The sequence below is a fragment of the Grampus griseus genome, assembly GCF_964374135.1.
Source record: "Grampus griseus genome assembly, chromosome: 9".
In the NCBI taxonomy this organism is placed as follows: domain Eukaryota; kingdom Metazoa; phylum Chordata; class Mammalia; order Artiodactyla; family Delphinidae; genus Grampus; species Grampus griseus.
In genome coordinates this window covers 5,569,659-5,595,330 of record NC_139003.1, presented here as the reverse complement: position 1 = coordinate 5,595,330, position 25,672 = coordinate 5,569,659, and the positions used below count along the sequence as shown (strand labels likewise).

Below are 25,672 nucleotides of genomic sequence, written 5' to 3'. Positions count from 1 at the left end.
CCAGGCGTGGGCTGCTGCTGATTCCCAGAGAAGGCTGGAGGCTAGCGTTCCACGTGGCTGTCCTCACAGCCATACTGTGAGTATCGGGGTATTTACATTAACCCCACAAGCCACGCCATACTGGGTGGATTAGTGCAGCGATAAAGCGACAGGTGGAGACACGTTGCGCTGGAGATAAATCTGTTCCTGGAGGACAGACCAGACGCACACGCTCAGCACCATCGGTAGCAGCCACCCGGCCAGCTCTGGTGTCCCTGCAGGTGGCCCCGCGGCCAAGCGGCTGTGAGCAGCCCCCTGGCAGCCCTGCACCCACCTGAACAACAGTCATCAGTGCCTTACTTTTTCTGGAGCGGGAGAAGAACCGGATGCCCCCGGGCGAGGTAGACGGGTTGGAGTTGGGGGAAGATTCTTTGGACGAGGAACGGAAGATTCCGCTGAAGCTCATGCGGCGGGGGGAGCGCGGCGGGGACTCCTGGTAGGAGAACGGGAACACGGTTTTGGGGGAGCCGGGGCTGGTCTTGGGCCTCACGGGAGCAGACACGGGGCTGGAGGGCCGGTGCTGGGGGCCTCTGGAGAAGAAGCCTTTGGAGGGGCTGCCTGAGCCGAAGGGGCTGTCCACCTGCAGACAGACAAGACAGACAGACGGACGGGTGAGGTCACTCAGAGCCTGTGCCTGCCCTCCCACTGTCCCCCATCACCCAGCTGCTGCCACGACACCTGGCCCGAGAAACAGCCCCACGCTCTTCCACAGACAGAGGCGGCCCAGGGGAAGGACCGGACCCCGGGACGACCCACCCACAGGCCGGGCCGCAGCATCCAGGAGCCCACTGGCCCCCACCCGGTTCTCTGGAAGGGTCTTCTGGAGGTGGGGGAGGACAGCCATGCAGCCGAGAAGGCTCGAAACACGGCACCTGCCCCCTGCGTCCTATTTGCGGCCCCGTCTCCTGGCCTTCACTCCTTAAGACCTCGTGCCTGTCCTGCTCGAAGTCTGACTACAGATCTGATCTCTCTGATCCGAAAGACAGTGGGCCCAGGGCTCCATCCTGAGGGGACCCTGGCGTGGGAAGTGATGAGGTTTTCACCTCCAAGCAGCTTCGGCGCTGGAGTAATGGGGGTTGCAGGCAGAGGCCGGGAAGAAAGCAAACAAGGCTGCAAAGCTCTGAGGCTCACTTCGGCGATGGCTTGAAATTGTAGTGACGGTTTCAAAACTCACTGGACTCAGGGAATTTCGAACGTGTCCTGCTGGCGGGTGTAGCAGTTGGCGCTCCCACCTGAGTGCCTGGGCCTGACCCGCTCGCCTCTGGGCCACCCTGGAGGTTACGTAGACTCCCTAAGCCTCCGTCTCCTCCTGCGTGAAATGAGGGGCCGTACCTGCCCCTCAGGGCTGTCTGAAGGGGCATCGGGCAGACCTGACGCACAGGAACTGTACTCTGTACATGACCTGCTGCCGTCCCGCGGGTAAGCCTGCAACACAGGAGCCAGAAGGGCCTCGGGGCCCACCCAGCTCTGCAGCAGAAAAGGAAAAAACGACGTGTCCCCTGGGCTCTGGGGCAAGCATGAGGCCTGGCAGGGGTCGTGCAGCACACTGAGACCCTGGGCTCCGCACGGCAGGTGACGACCGGTGCACTGCGCACAGGGCAGAGGCAGTCTCCGTGCCTCTATCCACTGGGGTGCCTGCCTGGAACCGGGACCCCTGTGAGCTCATCCACCACTAGAGGGAGCCCCCGAGCTGGGCTTGAGGTCCCTTAAAGGAAGTGATGCCCTGTGGGGACCCTCAACCGCAAGCCCCCTTCTCCCTGAGACCCTCCACCCTGCGTTAAAGGACCAGTGTGGCCAAGGCGGGGAGGGGTGCAGAGGCTGGCCCCGTGCCAGTCCCCTCGCCGAGTGGGAATCTGAGGCAGAGGCCGAGCTTCCCCAGAGCCATATAACTCAGGCTCTCCTCCTTATGGAGAAGTTCAGGGTTTTCTTTTGCTAACCATTTGGTGTGAATAGCATTGAGATCCTCTGCCTCTAGAGTACTGGGTTCAGCCACTACCAACCGGCCTATGGGACTCAGGCTTCCTCGGGCTTTTCTGCATCCTAAGAGTAATGAACACAGAGCTTTTGGAGCGGTGGGAGGCGTGTGCCTGTGGACGTGGGGGTGGGGCGTAGGGCCAGCAGGCCCAGGGGTGGAGGAAGACCCCACGGCAGGGTGGTACGTGTCAGGGTTGGGGACAAAGATACAGGAGTCTGAATCCCAGCTCAGTTTCCAGCAGTGACAAGTGACCTACGTGTCAGTGTTCTCATGTATCCAATGGGGACACTAGGCCGACTCGCAGGGTCGTCAAGATGACAGGATATACACAAGGGAAGCACCTGCCACACAGATACACAGCACGTGTACACAGCAGGTACGTGTACATGATGGTACACGGCAGGTACGTCTGGGAGGTCAGCCCTCACTGTCACGAATTCGCTACAAAGAGACCCTTGGTAGACGTGGAGAGTCGGGGAGGCTGGGCTGATTTACGGAAAGACTCCACGTGGGGTGAGAACCTGACCCTCCTTTGAGGGGGAACCACAGAGCTCTTCAGCACGGGGGCCGGGGGGACATGGTCATTTAGGGCAGACGTTCTAGTGGCCTGTCACCATCACCCTCTGGGTGCCGCTGAGCCCGGAGCTCAGAGAGAGCGCTGGCTGGAGGCTGAGGGAAGGCCCCAAAGCTGGTAAGTGGTGGGCGGGACCTCAGGCCCACGGCCTTGACCCTCACACCATTCACCTCCCGAGAAAAGCAGAAACGGTCACGTGAAACGGAAGAGGAGTCAAGGTCAAGCTTGAAGGCAGAGGGAGGGAGTCACAGTAGAAGGCCAGCCCCGCTGCTGCCCCATCCCCTCCACTGCCCCATCCCCTCCACACTGCACAGTGAGCTCTGCCTAGGGAGGAGGGATTGCTGAGCAAAGCTGACGCTCACTGCACGCAGGGAACAAGATGTGGGCAAGGATGGGGTCCCCGCGAGACCCTGGAGAACAGCAGGCAAGACAGGGCTGCCCTGAGAGTGGCCCAGACAGGGAGAAATTTTAGAGGGAGACACTGCCCATCACGGGGCCCTGAAGCAGGGAAGGCGCTGAAAGCCGACGGGCTGTGGACAGGCCGATGGGCAGAGGTGTCCCAGGGTCGGGGGGAGAGAGGAGCTGGAGCCGGGAGGACAGACAGACAGCCACTCACTTGGGCCACCGCGGACGGGTCACTGGGGCAGGTTGAGCCAAATGGCAGTCTCGAAGGGCCTGGGTGCCGGTTTGAACCTTACCTGGCGGGCAAGGGGAGCCCTAGGATTCTCCGACTAGGACTGATTCCAATTCCGGGCTCAGAACTGCAGGCCAAAAGGGCCAGGCACTCAGCCATCGGGCTTCAGGAGGGGGCTCCAGAAAGCAGGCCCTCTCCCCACACGGCCAGACAGTGGTGGCTGTGGCCCATCCCGGCCTTGTCCCCCGTGTCTCCCGCCCTGACCCTGGCGAGGGGGCGGTGGCGCTGAGCCCCCGGGTCTGCTTCCTGTAGGTTGGGAGGGGTGGCGTGGGTATCGCCATGATCGCAGCCATTGGGGACAGAGCCCGTGCCTCTTAGCACGCTGCAGTAAACTGACACCTTGCTAAACATAAGGGCATGCCTCCCGAGGCTTGAACGAAGGGCCCAGAGCCTCCCGAGTGCCTGCCGGCTCTGCAGAGCTACGCGGCGGGCTCTCAGGCCTCCGCGAGCAAAGCTTCCAGGCCCACCTCTGTCTGCCACTGCAGGGAGGGCCGCGGGGGCTAGGGCCAGGCCACCCGGTGCTTGGTCTCAGCCCCGAGGATGCAGGAAAGCGAAGAGGAGGGTTGCACGTGTGAAGGTGAGCGAGGGGTCCGCGGGGCTGGCCTCGACGGTGACTGACAGCTGGGCACCGGGCACCCCTTGGCAGCCTGAGGGAAATGGGTGTGGGCGAAGGGGTTAAAGGTGAAGGGCGCCAGGAAAGGGGGGCCGAGTTGGACAAAACCTCGAGGTGACGGTCTGTGGAGCCCGACTCAGGCTGGGGAGGTGTGGAGGCTGTGCCTGGGATGCAGGACGCGGCCAGTGCCCTCGGGGCCAGTGCGCTAATGGTGTGCGGCTCCGGTCTGAGTCCCTGCGTGCTCCAGACGGAAAGGGGCTGGCGTTCTCGGCAGAGGGAATGGAGGAACAGTGCACACGGCCAGCAGTGGACAAGAGGCCCCGAGCCACGTCTAAGGCCTGGCCAGATGCCACGTTCCCGACGGCTCAGGTAAACGGGTCGTGGGTGCACCCCTTCACGGTGCTCCGAAGTGGGGGGTGTCCTGAGGCCACGCCTGCGTTCCCAGACTGTCCCTGAGCACGTGTCCCGGGCCAGTCACTGCTCTACGTCTGCTCCAACGACAAGCTCACTGAATCCTCATAAGGAAAGGGGAGCACCGCCACGAGCCCGGGTTTGCCGATGGGGAGACAGGTTCACAGAGAATATCTTGTCCCGGGTGACACAGAAGGGAAGCTGCCAGGAAAAATGAACAAAGGAGCCGGGCTCCCCATCCCAGGATCAAGGGACACAGACAGGAAAACCTGTGGGCATCTGGGCATTCCACAGACTGCCCCAGACCAGGCCATGCTGGCTGACCCAGAGTGACCACAGTGATGTTGAATGACCCCAGGGATGTCGATGGCACTGACCTACCTCCCAAAACTGGCCCAGGAGCTGCACACAGAGCTGTGCAGAGTCAAGGTGACCATGAAGCTCTCGTACCGAGATGTGTTATGTAACGAAGAGCTGCCTCCTCTGGGAACAGGGGAGCCAGGAGAGGGGACAGGTGGGAAGACCAGGCAGCTCCCATATCAACCGATGCTTGGGAACGCAGGTTGGCATCGTTGTTGGTTTTTTTCCGGCTGTGCTGCGTGGCTTGTGGGATCTTAGTTCCCCGACCAGGGATCGAATCCGTGCCCTCAGCAGTGAAAGCGCGGAGTCCTAACCACTGGACTGCCAGGGAAGTCCCAGGGTTGGCATCCTTGAGTCCAGAACACCCATAAAGGGGAGCTCAGCTGTGACCCCTGCACTGAACTCTGAGTGTACCTAGATGGGAGAGGAGGCCGCCAGGTGTCCAGTCCACATTCAGCTTGGCAGTCCCTGAGGATTTTCAGTCCCCTAGGAGACGGGGGTCTCAGTCACAGGGTACAAAGATGCAGAGATGACCCAGAAAGGGCAGAAAGCCTCCTGTCCAGCCGAGGACACGTCCCTGCATGGCCTGCGCCACTGGCCCCAGGTCAGGGTGTCCAGACGCAGCGCAACGCACACTGGGCTGAGCGCCAAGAAACCCAGACTGAAGCCGGCTCAGTTATTAAGCAGCCCTGTGACTGTGGGAAAGTCTTTCCACCATCCTGAAGTCCAGTTCCTTCATTTAAAACCCAAGTGTAGGTGCTGCATGGGACCCCAGGACCTTTGCACAATCTAGGAAGGAAGTCCCAATAACGATGGAGATTCCCATTTCCCATCAGCCCGGTGGGATGAGGGACGTGGAGCCTCCAGGGCCAAAGAATTCAGCCTGGCTCTTGTCTCTGCTCTCAGACACTGCCCACGGCAGCCCCTCCCGAAGCCTCGGCCCAGCAGCCGCCCCAGCCGTCTGCCGCACACTCACCCTGACCGCGGGCCACCTGGACCTCCCTTTGCTTGCCATGGCCAACCCACCCACCCCGGGATGCGCACTCCTCGGCTGCCTGCCCTCCACGGCTCCAGCTTCCTCTGGAGGAAAAACTGACCAGCGGGGGAGGGGAGAATGTGGGTTAAAGAGAGGAAAGGGAAAGGGGGAAAGAGGACGAAAGGGAGAGGAACGGGCAGGGAGAAGGGGCTCCCATCTGCGGGGAGACAGTTGGTCTCCACATCCCGATTTCACTAACGCTTCCCACCTCCTCTCTTCGCTAATCAGCTCCTCGGGCGCTCAGGGTGCTAAGCTCACTGTCAATCCTCGGCATCACCTCTGCCCTCTTTGGGGAGTCCCGTGGCCGCGGACGAGCCCAGAGGGAAGAGGAGAGAAGAGAAAGGAGTGAAGCCTGGCAGGTGTGAGGCAGGTGTGAGGCAGCAGCCAGGTGCACGGGTGGGAGTGCAGGTCAGAGCACAGGTGGGAGCACAGGTGGACATGTAGGTGGGAGCACAGGTGGATGTACAGGGGAGAGCACGGGTGGATGTGTCTTGGGCTCGCGCTGAGGGAGTTCTGCCTCAGTGGCACCTCAGGTGAGCCGTGAGAAGCTGTGAGGAAGGTGGCTTACCTTACGAGAAGGATGCTTTTCTGAACTCTCCAGGTCTCCATCCAGGAGCGGCATGGCAAAGGAACTCAGGTCCTAGGACGGAAAGAGAGCACGTGGTCAGTGACCTGGACCCTCAGGTGCCCATCTGGCCTCGTCCAGCGCTGCTCCTGGCTCTCCGTGTGTATCACCACCCCCTCCCTGAGACCTCCTCGAATGTCAAGCCCCAGGGAGGACGCGGAGGGCCAACAAGGTGAAAGGAGGGGTGGAGACGTGCTGGCCCCCCTCGGAGATCCTGACCCACCTCCAGCTTCCCTTCCCGTCCCCCCAGGGGAAGGAGCAGGAAGAAGAGGCTGGGACCGCAGGGCAGAAGGAAGAGAGCAAGGGAGGAAAAGCAGAAAAGGGGGAGGGCAAAGCCCACCGCAGCGCTCAGGACTTCATTTCATGACGCAAATGTGGCCCAAGGAAGTGTGTCCTCCTGGAAAGATGGCAGGGCCGCATGGGAGGGCTGGCCGCTGGGGCAAAGCGGTCAGAAAGGCCTGATGACATCGTGGCCCAGAGAGGTGGCCTTGGGGGGAGCAGCTCGCCAAAGACTCGTGGTGTCTAAAATGAAGTCATCACGTCACCCTCACCCTGCTCCCCTTTCCTCCTGTGTCTTGCCCGGTGGACACCTCCATGCCTGGGCAGGAACCACACCTGGGCAGTCCTCCACCGGGAGAAGCTGCCTGCATCCCTAACCTTTTGGTTTTTTTCTTTTTTCCTTTTTTATTGTGGTAAAATACATGTACACAAGATTTACCATCTTAACCATTTTAAGTGTACGGTTCAGTGCAGTTAAGCACGTTCACACTGTTGGGCAACTAACCTCCAGGGCCCTTCCCTTCGCAAACTGAAACTCCATATGCATTTGACAACCACCCCCCAGCCCCCTGCCCCAGCCCCTGGCACCCCCTGCCCCCATTCTACTTTCTGTCTCTACGAATGTGACAACTCTAGGGACCTCATGTAAGTGGAATCGTACAGTATTTGTCTTTCTGTGACGGGCTTATTTCACTTAGCATGTCCTCAGGTTCATCCGTGTTGTAGCGTGTAACAGGATTTCCTTCCTTTTAAAGGCTGAATAATGTTCCATCGTATGGATAGACCACATTTTGTTTATCTGTTCCTCCATCATGGGACACAGGGCGCTTCCACACCCTTTGGCTACTGGGAATAATGCTGCTATGAACACAGGTGTTATGGATTGAACCGCATACCCCTCAAAACTCATAGGTTTGAAGTTCCCACCCCCATTACCTCAGAATGTGACTGTATTTCACGGCTGAGGGCATGGGTTCAATCCCTGGTTGGGGAACTAAGATCCCACAAGCCAGGCAGCGCAGCCGGAAAAAACCAACAACGATGCCAACCCTGCGTTCCCAGATAGAGGGGGTCTTTGAAGAGGTAATTACGTTAAAATGAGGTCATACGGATGGGCTCTCCAATAAGACTTCAATCCAGCAGCACTAGTGTCCTTATAAGAAGAGGAGATCAGGAAACAGACACAGAAGGAAGACACATGAAGACACAGAGAGAAGATGGCCATCTATGAGCCAAAGAAGGAGTTTCTCAGAAGAAACTCACCCTGCCGACACCCTGACCTTGGACTTCTAGCCTCTACAATTGTGAGAAAATAAACTGCTGTTGTTTAAGCCACCCAGTCTGTGATACTTTGTTACGGCAGCCCTAGCAAACTAATACAGTGGGTGTACAAACCTCTCTGCGACCCTGCTTTCATTTCTTTTGGGTATATACCCAGATGTGGAATTGCTGGATCATATAGTAATTTATTTTTAATACTTTTGAGGAACCCTCATACTTTTTCCGTAGCAGCTGCACCATTTTACATTCCCACCAGTGGTACACAAGGGTGCCAATTTCATCCTCACCAATACTTGCTATTATTTTGTTTCATTTTAGTTTTTGTTTTTTATGGTGACCATCCTAATAGGTATGAGACGGTATCTCACTGTGGTTTTGATTTGCATTTCCCCGATGATTAATTATGTTGAGCACCTTTTCTTGTGCTTGTTGGCCATCTGTATATCCTTTCTAGAAAAATGTCTCTTCAAGAAGCCCTTTGACTATTTTTTAACCAGCTTGTTTGCTGCTGAGTTGGTAGGAGTTCGTTATATAATCTGGATATTAACCTTTTATCAGATATATGAATTGCAAGTATTTTTTTCCCATTCTGTAGGTCGCCTTTTCACTCTGTGGATTGTGTCCTGTGGTGCACAGAAGTTTTTAATTTTGATGTGGTCCAATTTATCTGTTGATATTTTTATCAATACTTTGTTGCCTGTGCTTTGGTGTCATACCCAAGAAATCACTGCCAAATCCAACATCATGGAGGTTTTCCCCTGTTTTCTTTAAGTTTTACAGTTTAAGCTCTTATATTTAAGTCTTTGATCCATTTTGAGCTACAGAAGTTCCCCCCCCACCCATCAGCAGTTTTGCCTTCCAACGTTTCAGGTACTTGAGGTCAACCAGGGTCCAAAAGTATTTAATGGAAAATTCCAGGGAATTCCCTGGTGGTCCAGTGGTTAAGACTCCATGTTCCCAATGCAGGGGGCCCGGGTTCGATCCCTGGTCAGGGAATTAAATCCCACATGCATGCCGCAACTAAGAGTCCACATGCCACAGCTAGAAGACCCCGCGTACCGCAGTGAAGATCCTGCATGCGGCAACTAAGATCTGATGCAGCCAAATAAATAAATAAATAAGGGAAAAAAAAGAAAAAGAAAATTCCAGGGACTTCCCTGGCAGTCCAGTGGTTAAGACTCCGTGCTTCCACTGCAGGGGGCACGGGTTCGTTTCCCGGTTGGGGAACTAAGATCCCACATGCCTCACAGCGTGGCCAAAATAATAATAATAACATAAAATAAAAATTAAAAAAAATTCCAGAAGTAAACAATTCAAAATTCCAGAAATAAACAATTCATCACAATTTTGTTTTTTGAATTTCGTGCCATTCTGAGTAACTTGATGAAATCTTGCACTGTCCCACCCTGTCCTGCCTGGGACGTGAATCATCATCCCTTTGTCCAGCGTATATCCACACAGTACATGTGCTACCCCCTCGCCAGTCACTTAGTAGCCGTCTTGGTTATCTGTTTGACTGGTGTGGTACCACAGTGTTTATGCTCACATGAGCCTTATTTTACTTAATAATGGCCCCAAAGTGCAAGAGGAGGGACACTGGCAATTTGGATATTCTCTTACTGAGCCTACTTCGTAAATTAAACTTTATCCTAGGTACGTACGTACAGGAAAAATCATAGTATCCACGGTTCAGTTCCATGGTTTTAGGCATCCACTGGGGGTTTTGGAACAAATCGCCTGTGGTTAAGGGGAACTACCGTAATTTTTGTATATTGTATAATAAGGTAAGGGTCCAACTTTATTCTTCCACATGTGGATACCCAATTTTCCCAGCACCAAGTATTGCAAAGACTATCTTTTCCCAGTGAATGGTCTTGGCACTTTTGCTGAAAATCATTTGGCCATATACGTATGGAAGAGTTTCTTTCTGGACTCTTTGTTCTATTTCATTGGTCTATATGTCTGTCTTTATGCCAGTACCACACTGTTTTGATGATTGTAACTCTGTAATAAGTTTTGAGCTCAGGGAGTGTGAGACCTCTAACTTTGTACTTTTTTTTTTTTTCAAGATTGTTTTGGTTACTTGGGGTCCCTTGAGAGATCATACAAATTTTAGGATGGATTTTTCTATATCTGCAAAAAAAATGCCATTGGGATTTTGATAGGGATTGCATTGAATCTGTAGATGACTTTGGGTAGTATTACCATCTCAATATTAAGTCTCCAATCCATGCACATGGGAGGTCTCTCCATTTATTTGTGTCTTCTTTAATTTCTTTCAGCAACGTTTTGTAGTTTTCTGTGTACCTAATCTTTCTTTTAACCCCTTCCACCCTCCCAACCCCTTTGCTGTGGGGTCCAGGTCTGCACCCTCCTTTGCCCAGCTCTCTTTTGGGTTTCCTAATGGTTCTCCAAATCTTTCAGCTTAGCCTGTTTCAAGCTATCTGCAAACCTCTGCTAGAACAGTGATTCCTAAAACTGTGGCCCCATTATGCTGGCCTCTGCCCTAAAGCCCCAGGGCCTCCACCATAGCCTAGGCAATGGCTCCCACACCTAGTCCACTGGGACTTGCTGGCAATCTCTTACGTAGGCAGATTCCAGACTCAGCCCCTCTGGTGCCGGTTTATTTCAGCATCCCAGGCTGGTTGCACCTTGGGAGTTGGATCCCACCACAGAGTCGACTGGTCTGCGGTGCCGTGCAGGCGTCACGGTGATTCAGCCGGCAGCCCCGGCGGGGAGCCACCAGCTTCCCACGGGCGATTCACAGTCAGGAGCTCTCAGCCGGGCCCTGCAGGCTCCAATACAGGCCCCGTGGATGTGCCGACCTCTGCAGCCTTATTTCTGATGTGCTCTGCACCCCGTCTCCTTCTTTCAGCAAGAGCCCAGGCAGGATCTTGATAGCTTTTCAAACACAGCTGTGCGCCTGTGGACACGTTGCCTGGAATGCTGTCTCAGCTCCTCAGTTCAAGGTCACCCTTCGCCCACCGTACAACCCCTTCCTCGGAGAACAGACTTCACTTCACTTGGGTCCCTGTGGGACGGAGCTGGCCATCTCTCTGAAGCTTGGAGCCCTTTCCTCCTGCCCACTTGCCTCCAGCTCCCAGCCCGGAGATCCTGGCTCCTACTGTCAGGCAAAGCCCAATTCAGATACGATCCCTCAGGCAGAATTCATTCTTCTCTTATCTGTGCTACCACAGTACCTTAGACTACCTTTATTACAGGACTTATTGTGCTATCTTAATACCATTTATCAGGCTATTTCTCTAACTGAACTGTGAACCGGTCAAGGGTGAGGGGAAATCATTCAACTCGCTATTCTGCGCCACAGGCAGCAGGTGTACAGAAGTGACTGAATCAACTCCTGGACAAAGCAGCCCCTCCCCCGGCAGCACGTGTAGGGGGTGCGCGCCTGTGCTGATGGGCAGGAGGGGCCGCGAACGGGCAGACCCCGCGAGACTGCAGGTCACTAAGGAAGAGGAGGAAACAGGTGTGGACGCTTAGCTCCTATTTTAATGAGTACGTTCCTCTGCGGTTTCAAACAATCATTACCCTCACTTTTGTTCAGCAGAGCAGTTTCTACACACCAAAGCCCTGTTGCACATACTCGATTATTCCTCATGGAACCATCAGGCTCTAGCGACTGAGGCCCTGGCGGTTAAGTGACTCAGGACAAGGCGGTCTTGAAAGAGCCGAGACCAGGATGCGGGTCTCGCTCCCATCCCAGGCTGCCTGGAGCCCTGGGCGGGCCTGCGGCTGGTCCCCTGATGCTCGTCTCGCCCAGAGCGAGACAAGGAGGGCGCCACACAGGCGACCACGGCAGCACGCGGTGCGTTGTCCTCGGTCAAGCATCCCCACAGAGAAGTCCCTTGGCACCAGTAGTGGACTTTGCTGGAAGGCTCCCCCATCCCACATTCCACGATTCTAATCTCAGCTCTCACCTCCCCGAGCTCACCGGGAAACAGTGCGCACCGTGGAGGCTGGTGTGGGAAAATCTCCGACTGCAGCGGTGACCACGAGACTATTAGCAGGTGGAGTGACGGGGACCTGGCCTCTCAGCTCGGCTGACCTTCCCGAAGGCCAGGCGCCGGGAGCTCACCCTGCTCACGGGGTTTAAACGCCCACCAGAGCTTTGTGTCTCCCTCACTGCTTTGTCCACATCTGGCCATCCTGAATTCTCCCTCCCCACTGGCAGGCATTCAGACCCTCCCTGGTGCTGGGTGGCCAGTTCACTGGGCCACACTGAGGCACCTAGAGACGCTCTGTCCTCTGGGATGGTCCTCAGCTGCACACACTGTATTTTAGACCCTGACCACGTGCTCCGGAGATAAATAGCAGGGTCTCTGGGGAAAGTGCATTTTCAGGATTTGGGTTGATAAAGTCGCCTGTCAGGAAAGCAACAAGACAAAAGAGAAAAGCCCCAGGTTTGAGAAAATTCCCAAGATGCGAGCCAACCTTAATACTCCACCCCTGCCCCTCTTCAGAATTTCAGGCAAAAGCCAAAAGTCTAACTCAAAAAAGTCAGGTCTCAGAAGCAGAGCTGTCATTAATTTGCCATTAGAATGTCCTTAAAACTTCCATTTGTTGCCTCATTTGGTCCTCAGAGGAGCCCATACAAGTAGGAAAGGCAAGTGGTACCACCCCAGTCTATAGATGAAGATACAGAGGGTCAGAGAGGTTAAGCCACTTGCCCAAGGCCAGACAACCAGACAGTAGCAAGCAGGTCCTATAACCCAGGTCCACCCGCTCCCAGCTCAGAGCTCTTTCTATTGAACCCTCCCACCGCCTTGGGATGGCTCAGCTCCAGTGACAAAAAACAACCCGGGGGACTCTTCCCTGGTGGCACAGTGGTTAAGAATCTGCCTGCCAACGCAGGGGACACGGATCCGAGCCCTGGTCTGGGAAGATCCCACATGCCGCGGAGCAACCAAGCCTGTACATCACAACTACTGAGCCTGTGCTCTAGAGCCTGCGAGCCACAACTACTGAGCCCGCGTGCCTACAGCCCGCACGCAGAGCAGCCACCGCAATGAGAAGCCCGCGCACTGCAATGAAGAGTAGCCCCCGCTCGCAGCAACTAGAGAAAGCCCACGTGCAGCAACGAAGACCCAACGCAGCCAAAAAACTGAAAAAAAAAAAAGACTAAAAAAAGCAGCTTGGTATTGGAGGCTGTGAAGATACAGGGTTCTTCTATGCAAAGTGAGTCTCCGTGGCACAGTGAGATCACAGGGGAAGAGAACAGATGGAGGAGGGTCTGTACAGTTCTGTGATTCACTCCCAAGGCAGCCTGTGATACTGTCTCTTTAAGGTCTACTTCTTAATTAAAAGTAATTCACCTAATACAACATTGTAAATCAGCTATACTTCAATAGAACAATTTTAAGAAGTATTTCATGCTGATGTTGCAAAGGACAGACAAGTATCAATCATCCCACCACCAAATTCGATCACCCGCATTTTGTGTAGTTTGGGGTCTTACTGACGGCTCACCCACTCCCCGGCCACTTACCCCAACATTTCTCTATGCTGTTTACAACCAACTGATGTGTGAATTCTTGAGAAATGAGGGCTCTTTTACTCCCGTCTTAGCCTTGACAGTAGGTGTGTATCGGTCAGATATAGTTCTGCCTTTTCAGCATTTCTGATGCTTTGTCTTACAAAACTCCTTTGTTGATGCAGCTGGGCTACCCCAGGAAGAGCCCTGGTGAAAGTGCACACACAGGACAAACAGAAAGGCTGCCAATGTCAGGGGCCATGGCCTGCACCTAAGGGCCAACCAGGGGTTTTAAACGTCAGGGTGACCACAGAACATTCCTGTGCAACTACCAGCCGTTAGACTCCTACCGAGGAGGGAACACTTTGAGGACAGTTTCATGTTCCTCCCCTGCGGAGCAGACCTGAGCCCAAAGAGTGTCCATCAGCGGCATCTGGGGCTACCTGGGTGCAGACAGCTGACCCAGGGCGCTGTCAGGGCGTCGACGAGCCCGCACCCCTCGGGCACATAAGAACACGACCTGTTCACAGAGATAGAGCCAGAAGGCCGGGTTCCAGCCCAGTTCTGTGGTTTCCTATCTGGGGATCTGGGAGATCTCGGGCACGTCTGAATCCAGTTTTCCATCTGTCAGATGACAGGGTTTAACTAGATGATTTCAGAAGATGCCTGTTAGCTCAGACATTCTCTGTTCTTATCTGTTGGGCTAAACAGCAGGTGGGGTCAGGAGCGGTTTAAGGGAGCACTGCTAGGCTGAGAATAAAATGCTTCTCATCTTCTAGGATTTGTCATCAAAATAATTCTCTTCATCTCTCAAACTACCAAGTACTCTCCACTGTTCTCCCAGCTCAGGGCAGAGTCTGCAGACATGGTGTGGGCTCCACCACGGAGGGATGAGGGGGTGCCCCTTGCTTCCCTGGCGATACTTCTTAGCTGAGCGGGTCGGGACCCAGACACACATCTGGCTTTCTATCTTAATGTGTGTCTCAGTCTGCTTCTTAAGTACTAACCCTCTAGTTTCTCAGGTGATTTCTAAGGTCCCTCAATTTTAAGCACATGGATCGCTAGTACAAATGCCAGGTGCATCCCAGCTCAGCATGATTCTGGAAAGCCGTGAGCGGTGTCCTCAGACTAAGGGTACCTGGCCCCCTGCCCTGCCTGTCCCCCTGACCCCCGTACTCCCTGTCACCAACATGGGGGGTTGCTCCCACCATCTAACCTCCTCTGCACCCGAGCTGTTGGAATTGTGGCGAAGGCCTTGGTGAGGCCCTCACATGGGATACTCAAGGGAGGCGTCTCCAGATGGACTGGCTTTTGCTCAATCCCTCAAAACCACCAAACGGGCAATTCTTGGTACTAATGTTGGGGATAGTGACCAGAGCCATGGTCACTTGGAGCCTTTGAGAACATTCATGTTACATAACGACTCTCAGAAAAATAAGGAACGAACCCAGAATCACTGGAACTCGGCAACAGGGGAGGGACAGGGGACAAACTAGAGAAAAAGCCTAAACTTAACTCTTGGAGAAGTTCCAGAATTATTTATTTTCCACAGAAGACATCATGGTTTCTGACTGCACTCTGAGAGGCTTCCTGATATAAAAGAGAAAACCCCCCACTATTTTTCGCTCCTGCGGCCACCCTCCCACCTCCCCTCACCTGGTGGTCCCAGGATTGATTCACATAGCTGTTTGGGGGCTCCCTCGCTGCCCTGGCCAACGACCCTGGGGCTTTGTGCCCATGTGATGCCTACTGACCAACTGCGGGAGGGAAAGTGCTTTGGCCCCGTGGTGGGCAGGACTTTCCCCCAAGAAAGAAGCCCTGGGCCGTGCAAAAGGCAGAAATCTGGCAGCCTGACCTTCCTTGGTGTTAAGGGAGTATCCTGCCCCACCGCTGTCCCCAATTCCTCACCCAGTGGCCTTTCCAGCTCCACAGCAGCACCAGACAGTAAACTCTTTTCTCAACAACAAGTAGCTTCAGAAGCCCTAGACCAGAGTGGTCAAGAGACTGCATTCTCCCCTCAGCTCTCCCCTAACTCTGGCATGGAGCAAAGCATTTTAGTCTCCAAGGGCCTCAGTTTTTCAATCTGTAAAATGAGGCTATAGTGCCGTCTGTATCGCAGGGCAATGTTGTGAAGACCAGATAGGATGATACAAAAGAAGGTCCTTCCCGAAACTACAATGAGGTATCACCTCACTCCGGTCAGAATGGCCATCAACAAAATGGCTAAAAATTATAAATGCTGGAGAGGGTGCGGAGAAAAGGGAACCCTCCTGCACTGTTGGTGGGAACGTAAGTTGGTGCAGCCACTATGGAGAACAGTATGGAGATTCCTTAAAAAACTAAAAATAGAACTACCGCATGACCCAGCAATCCCACTCCTGGATATATATCTAGAAAAGATGAAAACTCTAATTTGAAAAGATACGTGCACCCTTATGTTCATAGCAGCACTATTTACAATAGCCAAGACGTGGAAGCAACCTAAACGTCCATCAACAGAGGAATAACTAAAGAAGATGTGGTACATATATGCAGTGGAATATTACTCAGCCATAAAAAAGAATGAAATAATGCCATTTGCAGCTACATGGTTGGACCTACAGATTATCATACTAAGTGGAGTAAATCAAAGACAAGTATCATATGATATCACTTATATGTGGAATCTAAAAAATGATACAAATGAACTTATTTACAAAACAGAGACAGACTCACAGACATAGAAAACAAACTTATGGTTACAAAAGGGGGAAGCAGAGGAGGGATAAATTAGGAGTTTAGAATTAATAGATACACACTACTATATGTAAACTAGATAAACAACAAGGACCTACTGTATAGCACAGGGAACTATATTCAGTGTCTTGTAATAACCTATAATGGAAAAGAATCTGAAAAAGAATATATATATATATGTATCTGAATCACTTTGCTGCACACCTGAAACACTGTAAATCAACCATACTTCAATTTTTAAAAAAGGTTAAAAAAAAAGACAGTCCTTCCCATAGTGTGAGCTCTCACACGGAACTGGGTTGCATCAGGACCACTGGCCGAGACGCACTCCGGCCTCACCAATCAAGGCCACAGAGAGGCCAAGGGCGTCACCGGGGGCAACCACCGACCTGGGAAGCCAGGGCAGTCTCCCACGCTCCACTTGGGTCTGAAATCAGGTGAGGAGCTTCTGCAAAGACGCTAGCTGCCCCTCCTATAATTAGAGAGCCGTCTTTATCCCTTTCCCAAGCAGAAGGCAGGCTGGTTAATAACCAGAGCCCGGCAATCCTGAAGCGGGGTTACACAGTGCAGGCTCCTCCCAGAGGCTCTCTTCCTGCTGAAAGGCCGTGGGGCCAGGCCCTGCCCTGTGGGCAGCCTTTGCTTGACCAGAGGTAAATGGAACCTTGGAAGGACCTGTGGCCTCCTGGCTCTACAGCCAAGGATGCTGTGCAGAAGGGAACAGGGACTTGGGCTGTGGGACGCCTGGGGACCCCAATCCACATTCCCAGGGCCCTCCCTCCACACCTTCCCAGCTCAGGCCCCCAAAGTGACCTCTTAAAGGCAAATGTTCCCAGGCCAGGTTGAGTCCAGACTCCGCTAACCACTAAAGACTAGGCCCCAGCCTCTTGTGTTCTTCCAGCCCGAGCTCCTCCCGGATAGAGGCAGTGGGAGGGGCAGGCTGGGTGGAGGACGCAGCGGGTCTGGGTCAGCTCACGGTCAGCAGGGAAGGAGGCAAGTGCCCTGGGGGGCCCAGGAGACACAGGTGTGGAGTTGAGCTGCCTGGTCTGCTGCAGCCCCCCCAGAGCCCATCGCAGGCGTCTTTCGCGCTCTTGTCACCAAATGTGGCCGGGGTTGCAGGTGCTGCCTCAATCCAGAACAATCCCAGTCTCCACGGGTGGTGTTTTAGGCCAAGCCAGGTGATGGGAGGAGAGTCGTGTTACAGAGGAGAGAGCTTTGGGCTCTGATGATCCGGCGCCATCACAGAGCCTGTGATGGTTAATTTCACGTGTCAACTTGGCCAGACCACAGCGCCCAGTGGGTTAATTAGCACTAAGCTAGATGCTGCTGTGAAGGTATCTGTAGGCGAGGTGAGCATCTATAATCAGCAGAGTTTAAGTAAAGGAGATCACCCTCCACGATGTGGCTGGCCTTCATCCAGTCAGCTGAGGGCCTTAGAGCAAAAACTGAGGTTTCTGAAAGAAGAAGAAATTCTGCCTCAAGGTCTTAGCATCAACTCCCGCCTGAGTTTCCACCTGCTGGCCCGCCCTGTGGATTCAGGATTGGCCAGTTCCCGCCAACACGAGCCAATTCCTTAAAACAAATCCCTTGATATGTAATATTTATTATCTTAATACTATAATTATATTTATAATATAAATAACATATATCAGTTAATAGCCTATTGTGATATATAATATATAATGATATAGCTTACCATATGTGTAATATATGTAAAATATACAACTGTTACTATTAGTTAATATTTATATTAAGTATACATTGCATATACTTAATATATTAATATGTGATAAATATATATTAAGGATATATACATGTGTATATATTAACGACATACGTGTAGGATGTGTGTATGCATATACAGGTATGTGTACCTCTTACTCCTCTTGATTCTGTCTCCGGAACCCTGACTGATGCAGAAACCTAGACCCCTCCCCCTACCACCCTCGAGCTGGTGGGTGCTGACCTTGAGCGAGTCTGGCCGCAGGAAGGTGGCAGTTTGGAGACAGTCAGCTACCCCTGGGGAGGGGAGTGGGGCCCACGCGGTCAGCAGGGGGTCTCTGTACACACAGAGCCCTGACTTTGTCAAGGACCTCGAAGTAAACCCCCAAGAGAGATCGATGGATGAGAGGAAAAGACAGGTGTGAAAGGTCTTCGCTCCTGCAGGTTCAGTAAAAAAACAGGAGACAGCCCCAACAGTCCTATTTTTTACTGTCACGGAAGATTTACAATGTGTAAAGGAGAACAGCAGGTTGGAAACGTCCCGAAATCACATTCTAGCGTCATCTGTGGAATGATGAGAATTGTTCTCGCGTCGCTTGCTGGGTAAGTGGTGTGAGTTTCCGCCAGGCGTGTGATGATGCTGTGTGGTACCCACCCGCCGTCTCCCTCCACCCACCACAGTCAGCTGACAGCAGGGAGACGCTTATTCACCCAGGGACGTGCTCCTCCACACTGCCGGACGCACGGGCAGGACTCAAACGGGAGTCTTTCCCCACACAAAACCGACACTGGAAAAGGTGCCAAGAAGCTCATTCACACGGAGACATAAATGACTGATGACAGCCTAGGGTACAGGAAACACTAAGACCTCATGATCAGAGAAGGACGTTCTAATGGGATCTCTCGGGGCCCTTGGCCCATCTGAAAGCAAGGACAAACAGAAGTGGCTGTCTGTCAGAGGACAGCCGGCCCTTAATTCCTAGGGCTGTTTTCAACTCTGACATTTCACGATGTTACTAAGACAAACCTTAAGGGAGGGTCTGCAAAGACCAGCGCTGGGTTTCTGGGGAGGGTTCTTTACCCGCAAGTAAAACGCCAAATCACCAACTGAGACCGTGGTAGCCTTGGTGTTGAACCCTCTGTGGGTACCATCCACTGCCCAGCCAGCCCGGTGACTCTGCTGGTCCTCGGGCCTCCCGCATGCTAAGTCCTCTCCATGAAGGAAACAAGTGACCACGAGGGAAAGTGGAGACGCTGCTGGGTGTGCCCCGCAGACCCAAATGGCCCCCGACAGCTGCCTCTCCACCCGCCTGCCAGCGCCCCACGGGCAGCGGGGGCACAGGGGGAAAATCACATGGTTTGGGTCTGGGCTTCAAGACGAACCGCAGGACAGAAAACTTAAATGAGAATTAAATCGAGCACCCAGGGAACGTGTTTATAAGGTCACAGCACTGCTGGCAGCTCCGAGACACACCCTCCCCCATGCAGGGGGCTCTTATGCAAGACTCAGGGCTTAGAGACCTACTTTCTGCTCTCAACCACCTACCCAATGTGGCTCTGGGATTTGGCCCAGGAGCCAAAGTCCACACAGTTTTCAGCTCAGAATCTGGAGAATACCCCGTGTCCATATTTATAAAACCGTTTATCAAAAGATTCTTCCTAAACATTTCTGCAGGTGCCCAAAGCTTCTTCCATTCCTACCTGTGTGTCACCACCTGCTGTGACCACATGTTACAGGCTGAAAAGTACAAAGAGTTCAGGGGAAGCAGCAAACACCAGGGACCTGAATAGAACGCAAGGGCTTCTGCACTAAGTAAGCATAACGAAGAAGGCGCTTTTATTCGCTCTAACTTTCATCCCAGGCTGAACTGGCTGCTCCAGAAGCATTTAGCTTTTCTCACTAACAGTGCCAACCCATCAGTGGATCACGAAATCGATTCAGTGGATGATACAACCACCCAAATATAAATTAGAATGAGGATGCATCTCATTGTTTCCTAAAATTGTTTCAATTATTCACACATAGACATGAATAAAATATACATGTTACTGCGTCGTGGACAAAGGAGTCTGGACCACTGTGCACCACAGGAGCTTTGAAGCAGTGCGGGTAGATTTCAGAGGGGAGCCGACACCCCCTGTCCTTCCAGATGTCACGACAGTGAACAGGGACGAACACCATCTTTTGTCCTCTGTCCTGGCCGAAGTCCTCTGACCTCCCTTTGTACTTTGTGCCCAGAAATACGCACACAGGATGGAGACAGAGAATCACATCTCGTCACTGTCATGGATGGGAGGTAGGCAACTCCTTACCTTCCCCCCGACCCTTTTTTTTTTTTGGCCGCGCTACATGGCTTGCAGGATCCTAGTTCCCCAACCAGGGATGGAATATTTTTTTTTTTTGGCCACGCCCTTGGCAGTGAAAGTGCAGAGTCCTAACCAATGGACCGTCAGGGAATTCCCACCTCCCCTTTCCTCCAACCACATCCATCCCTCCCCTGGCCCTCTGAGCAGTGGGCACTGCTGCTCTGACCCACCGTGGGTCCTGCCAACTCCAGCAGTCTCAGGCGACCCCAGACCCAGAACAGCAGTTACAGCCCTGGGGGCAACCACCTACTGAGACCCCTCCAGAGTGGGATCTGTCAGCACCTGTGCCCCTCTGGTCCAGGCCTACCGCAGACTCCCTGGTCTCCTGACACCTAAACCAGGGAAATAACGCAGTCACAGGGTGTCGCCGTTGGAAAATGTCAGAGACCTTCCAAATTGATCTCCTTCCATTACAGGTGGGCTCACAGGTTTCCAGAGAGATTTGAGTGAGGTGCTCAACGCCACGTGGTAGAGTCATGACCGAGCCAGAACCAACTCCTGGTCTTGCAACTTCTAGCCAAGTTCTCTATCACACTGTGCTCTCTCTAGTTGACTCTGACCTTCTAGCGTACGTTTCCATTACGTAAGGTGATAACAGCTGTCCTGCAGAGTCATAGTACAGACGGAGCCCCTAGCACGGACCTGGCTGCCCTGCGCACCCAGGTGTCAGTTATTGTATAATTATTATACAAGGTCAGCCATCATCTAATTTCAGTTCTCTTGGTATCTTTGCGTCCAGCGACAGAGCTCTTGTTCCAAGTTGCCCTTTGTCATCCACTGGCTTTGCGTGAATGTGTTACTTCCTGGGATTGCACCACGCTTGTGGTCATGCCCATTAGGGTGAGCAGCTGCTCCGGGAACTTTCGGGAGGGAGCCACAAAAGCCTCAGCGCCCTCCATCTGATGGAAGGCTGGAGGGCACTCTGCAGAGAAGGGCTCCAGGTGCTGCGTGTCAAAGCCTAACGCAGCAGGTACGTGGAGATCAGCGGCTCCAGGAGATGCTATCTGCCCACTTCCCCTTCCTTCCAGGGCAGGGCCTGCCCGGAGCCCCTCGGGCACACACCAGGCACACGCAGAGCACATGTCGGGGGGCTCCTCGTGGGAACTCAGAGTTCTCGGGTAGAACAGGGGGCACTGGGGGCACACGGCATCCTCCCTCAGAGCCCAGTGGCCACTGAGGGTTCCAGGCACCCCACCTTGGGCCAGAGTCCCCCACAGGGCAGGTTAATGATGACACTCAAAACAGGCAAGTGGCTAGCTCTTTGCAAAATTTATTTTTTGGTCCTTTTTACTAACTTAGCTCCTATTGTTAAAAAAGAAGCTGAATTGAACCTATGCCCTCTCTGAGGCCTGGATACAGATTTCTGTTCCAACCAGCTGTGCTGACTGGAAACTCACATCCCGTCTCTGGTCCTCGGTTTTCTCACCTGAGATAGGAGGTATCTGGGTCTGAATCCTGGAGCTCCTCCAAAGGCCTTCCAGCCCCCAAATTCTATTCTAGGCCATCCCTCCTCCTGGCACCGAGATGGCAGACTCCCTTCCACATGCCGGGTTGAGCCCCAAGGCCATGATGGGTCACACTGCCCCTGTGACCCACCCACCTGGTGGGTGCACCCTGGGGTCAGGCCCAGAGGTGGCAGGACAAACACCTGTAAGTAGCTTCCAGGGGATGGGGGAGGGACGAACAGGCAAAGCACTGGGAATGTTTAGGGCAGTGAAACTACTCTGATACTGTAATGGTGCATACACGTCACTATACATTTGTCAAAACCCATAAAATGTACAAAACCAAGAATGAGCCCGATATAAACTCTGACTTTCAGTTAATAATAGTATATTAATAAAGGCTCATCAGTTGTAACAAATGTACCGCTAATAACAGGGGATGCTGGAAGGGAGGGGAAGGAGGTACAAGGGAGCGCTCTGTACTCTCTGCTCAATTGTTCTGTAAATCTAAAACTTCTCAAAAAAAAGTCTATTAATTAAAAAAAAAGTAATAGCAGCAAATAGGCAGAGATGGCCTCAGTTCTGTCGGTCAACTGATCGCCCACCACTCTGGACCTTGACCACCCACCTCCTGTCATTTCTACAGGAGACAGCAGGGAGCCTGCAGTCTAGCTGAGGGGCTGCCCTGGGCTGCCCCAAGAGGCCTGTAGTCATCAGTCCATGTGGGGACAGGAGCTGGAGTGGTCACTTGGTCCTGCATCCATGGCTCTGAGTCCTTCCAGAACGCAGGGGAGCAGGTGTATTGCACACGCCCAGACTCAGGGCCCTGAGGCCGCGGGGATCTCGGACAGAGAAGATAAACCTGGAGTTGGAAGAGCTAGCTGGGGTCAGGCAGCAGCAAGGGCCGGGAGGAAGTTCTGCAAACCCACGTCCCCTCTCGCAGGCCGAGCCGTCCAGTGTAGACCCCGGGGCGAGGGCTCTGGCCTTCACGCTCCAGATGGGAGCAGGTGGCAGCCGGGGTCACCGGGCAGCCTCAGGATGTCTGGAGGGCGGGGGACACAAATCCCAGGGCCCGACTGGAGACCCCATGGGCACAGAGTAACTAGCGGCTCCCAGTCGGGGACTCAAGGCCACAGACCACGGCGCTAACGAAACCAAACAAGGAGTTTGCTGGGGTTTTTGTTTTTGTTTTTGCGGCCAACAAACACATTCTATTCAAGAGGCCAGCTTGTTATATAAGGAGGGGAGGGAAGAGAAATGCCGGGTGTGAGGCCAAAGTCACCATAAGCGCAGAAACTTCTAGATCAGCTGCCACCACAGCAGGGAGTCAGGTACACAGCACAGGGATTGTAGCTTTGCTTTTTCGAGGAAGGGGAAAAACAGCCTACTTCTCACATCCTAGGGTAAAAGCCATCATCTCTCAGGAAGACCTGGTCCCTGGAGTGTCCTCATGTGTACCTTGTGTCCCGAGGCCACCTGGGTCTCCCTTCAGGGTGGGACCGGGCTCGAAACACCTCCCTGTGTAACTCCCACCATTTTTCATCTAGTCCCTGCTGGATGGTTTGGGGTCTTTATTTCTCACTGAAAAAAGCACAGAAGATTCTGGGTCAGGTCCTGTGGGGACATTCCTAAGCCAGAGGACCCCTTGGGGTTGTCTGTCCCCTGGTATCACCAGCCCTTTCGTTTCCACTCTTGGTCACTTGGTTCTGGAAGCCTCTGGGTCACATATCTCTGACGTTGGCACCTACAAGGTCTTGGGGACACCCCTTCTTACTTGCAAAACACGGGGCTCCAACGTCCCAGGTCCTGTGTCCAAAGCGAGTGGACTCTGACCTTCCAGGACCGCTGTGGGGAGCCGACATTTCCAAAAGATCTGTTCTAAACTGATCTAGGAGACCAACGCATCCCCAGGGAGGTCCATGAAGAAGAAAGGGAAATCCCACAGGCAGAAGGGAAACCAGAGTGCCAGGCGGGATTCCAGGGGCTCTGCGTGGTCCCCTCTAGTTTGCACATGGCCCCATTTTCATGGTTCAAAGGACACAGTTAGAAGATCATGTGGTCTGGTCCTCTGTTGCATGTGTGCCTAGCCCGGCGAACAGGGCAGCACTGAGCAGAGACCCTGTTAGCTGAAACCTTCTGTGGTCCCTCCTGCCTGCGGGAGAAGGTACGGCTCTCCTCGCCTGGTGTCCAGGGCACCCAGGCCACAGCCTAGCCTAACATCTGCTTCCTCCTGGTTATTCTGCTGCCTGCACGCGGCCTGGGACACCTGTATCCCTCCCCACCTCCAGACCGGGGCTCACGACCCCCCACAAGTTCAAGGTTATTATACACAAACCATCTTAAAGGTAGCAGTCAGGAAGCCAGCCCTCCTTTATTGCAACAATTTGCAATTTAAAATACTCTGATGGACTTCCCTGGTGGTGCAGTAGTTAAGAATCCGCCTGCCAATGCAGGAGACACGGGTTCGAGCCCTGGTCCAGGAAGATCCCACATGCCACGGAGCAACGAAGCCCGTGCGCCACAACTACTGAGCCTGCGCTCTAGAGCCTGCGAGCCACAACTACTGAGCCCAAGAGCCACAACTACCGAAGCCCGCGCACCTAGAGCCCGTGCTCCGCAACAAGAGAAGCCCGTGCACCTCAACGAAGAGTAGCCCCCGCTCGCCGCAACTAGAGAGAGCCCGCGCGCAGCAACAAAGACCCAACGCAGCCAAATAAATAAATTAAATAAATAAGTAAATTTATAAAAAAATAACATACGTCGCTAGAATGTAACCGTAAGCCAGTGGCTCTCACAATGGAGCTTTCAAGCGTCCAGTGTCAAGGCCAGCAGGTCGGCTTGCCTCCTCCATCCTGGGGTTTGAGAGGCGCCGGCCGGCGCCACGCTGTCCGGCTGGGACTGACCCGTCCTCTTCACCCACTCATGTCCTCCTCATCCTTCAGAACTAATGCGGGTCTCGTGGATTCATGACGCCTTTGCTGTCAAGTCCGCTGGAAACGATGTCTCACCCCACTACATTTAAAATCAACCCACTCCAGCACTGTCCATTTGCCGTTTATGCACAAACTTTCTGTCGAGGTTGTGAGCGCTCTGCGAGCAACAGCTATGTCATCCGACTAACTTTTTGTGTGCGGACGGAAAACTAAACTCATAGGATTTGAAAGTCAAAACAAAGGGATGCGCAATTGAAAAGCCGGGCCCTTCCACCCTTGTCCCCATCCGTGCCACGCCCCCCCCCAAAGGGACCACTTCTAGCTGCACATCCAGTTGGGGCTTCTTTACGTGAGCGCAGACGTCAAGTATTTCCCCCCTTTCTAATACAAAGGGCTCCCTGGTATATATTCTGCTCCATTCCTTGTTTATCACTGTGTATGCCCAGGAGATCTTTCAAAGTCGGCACATAGGCTTTTCTGGTATCTGCGGTGTGTTCTGCACGGAACACAATAGCTCCACCACCCCCCATCTACGTCACACGCTGCTGCGGTGAAAACTCTGCATGTTCTTCATGTTTCTAGGACCGTGTGATCGCTGCTCAAAGGGCAACGCGGTCACGGTTTCTGACAGACGTTGCCACCTGCCCTCCTTAGGTCTGGGTCATTCTGCTCTGGTGCAGGACAGCATCTGTTTACACCACAGCCTCACCAACAGACAATGCTGTCAGACCACTGAACATTGGCCGGATGGGTGAGCAATGGCACCCGTGTAACCTACGTTTGTGTCTATTCTATTTAATTTTTGATGTAACCTGGAAGCACAGAATAACTACTTGAGTTAGTGAGACTTCTGAGTTCGGTGATAAGAAGTTTATCCCTGGCTCTCCTGGACTCTTCCCTGGGGAAAAAAAAAAGCTGCCGTGTTAAAAATTCCACCGCCCTGAGACCACCATGCTCTGGGGAAGCTCAAGCTAGCCACGTGGTGAAGCAGCATGGAGAAAGGGATGTGAAACCAACTCAGGAGCCAGACAGGAGCGTGAAGAAACCTTCAGAACTCCAGCCCCAGGGGCCACTGGATTGAAAATGTATGAGGA

The 25,672-nt window shown here is 53.4% G+C and overlaps 1 protein-coding gene across 2 annotated transcripts in view; it reads right to left on the bottom strand.

The window, feature by feature from the left end:
* PRKAG2 (protein kinase AMP-activated non-catalytic subunit gamma 2) overlaps positions 1–25,672 on the bottom strand; it is a 277,365-nt gene that overhangs the window by 191,916 nt on the left and 59,777 nt on the right. For both annotated transcript variants that reach the window (XM_082661762.1, XM_082661763.1), the window contains exons 2-3: positions 6,271–6,342; positions 340–619 (exon numbers count right to left, since the gene is read on the bottom strand). In XM_082661762.1, coding sequence (XP_082517888.1) covers positions 340–619; positions 6,271–6,342 — 352 coding nt within the window. The remainder of the gene's footprint in view (positions 1–339; positions 620–6,270; positions 6,343–25,672) is intronic.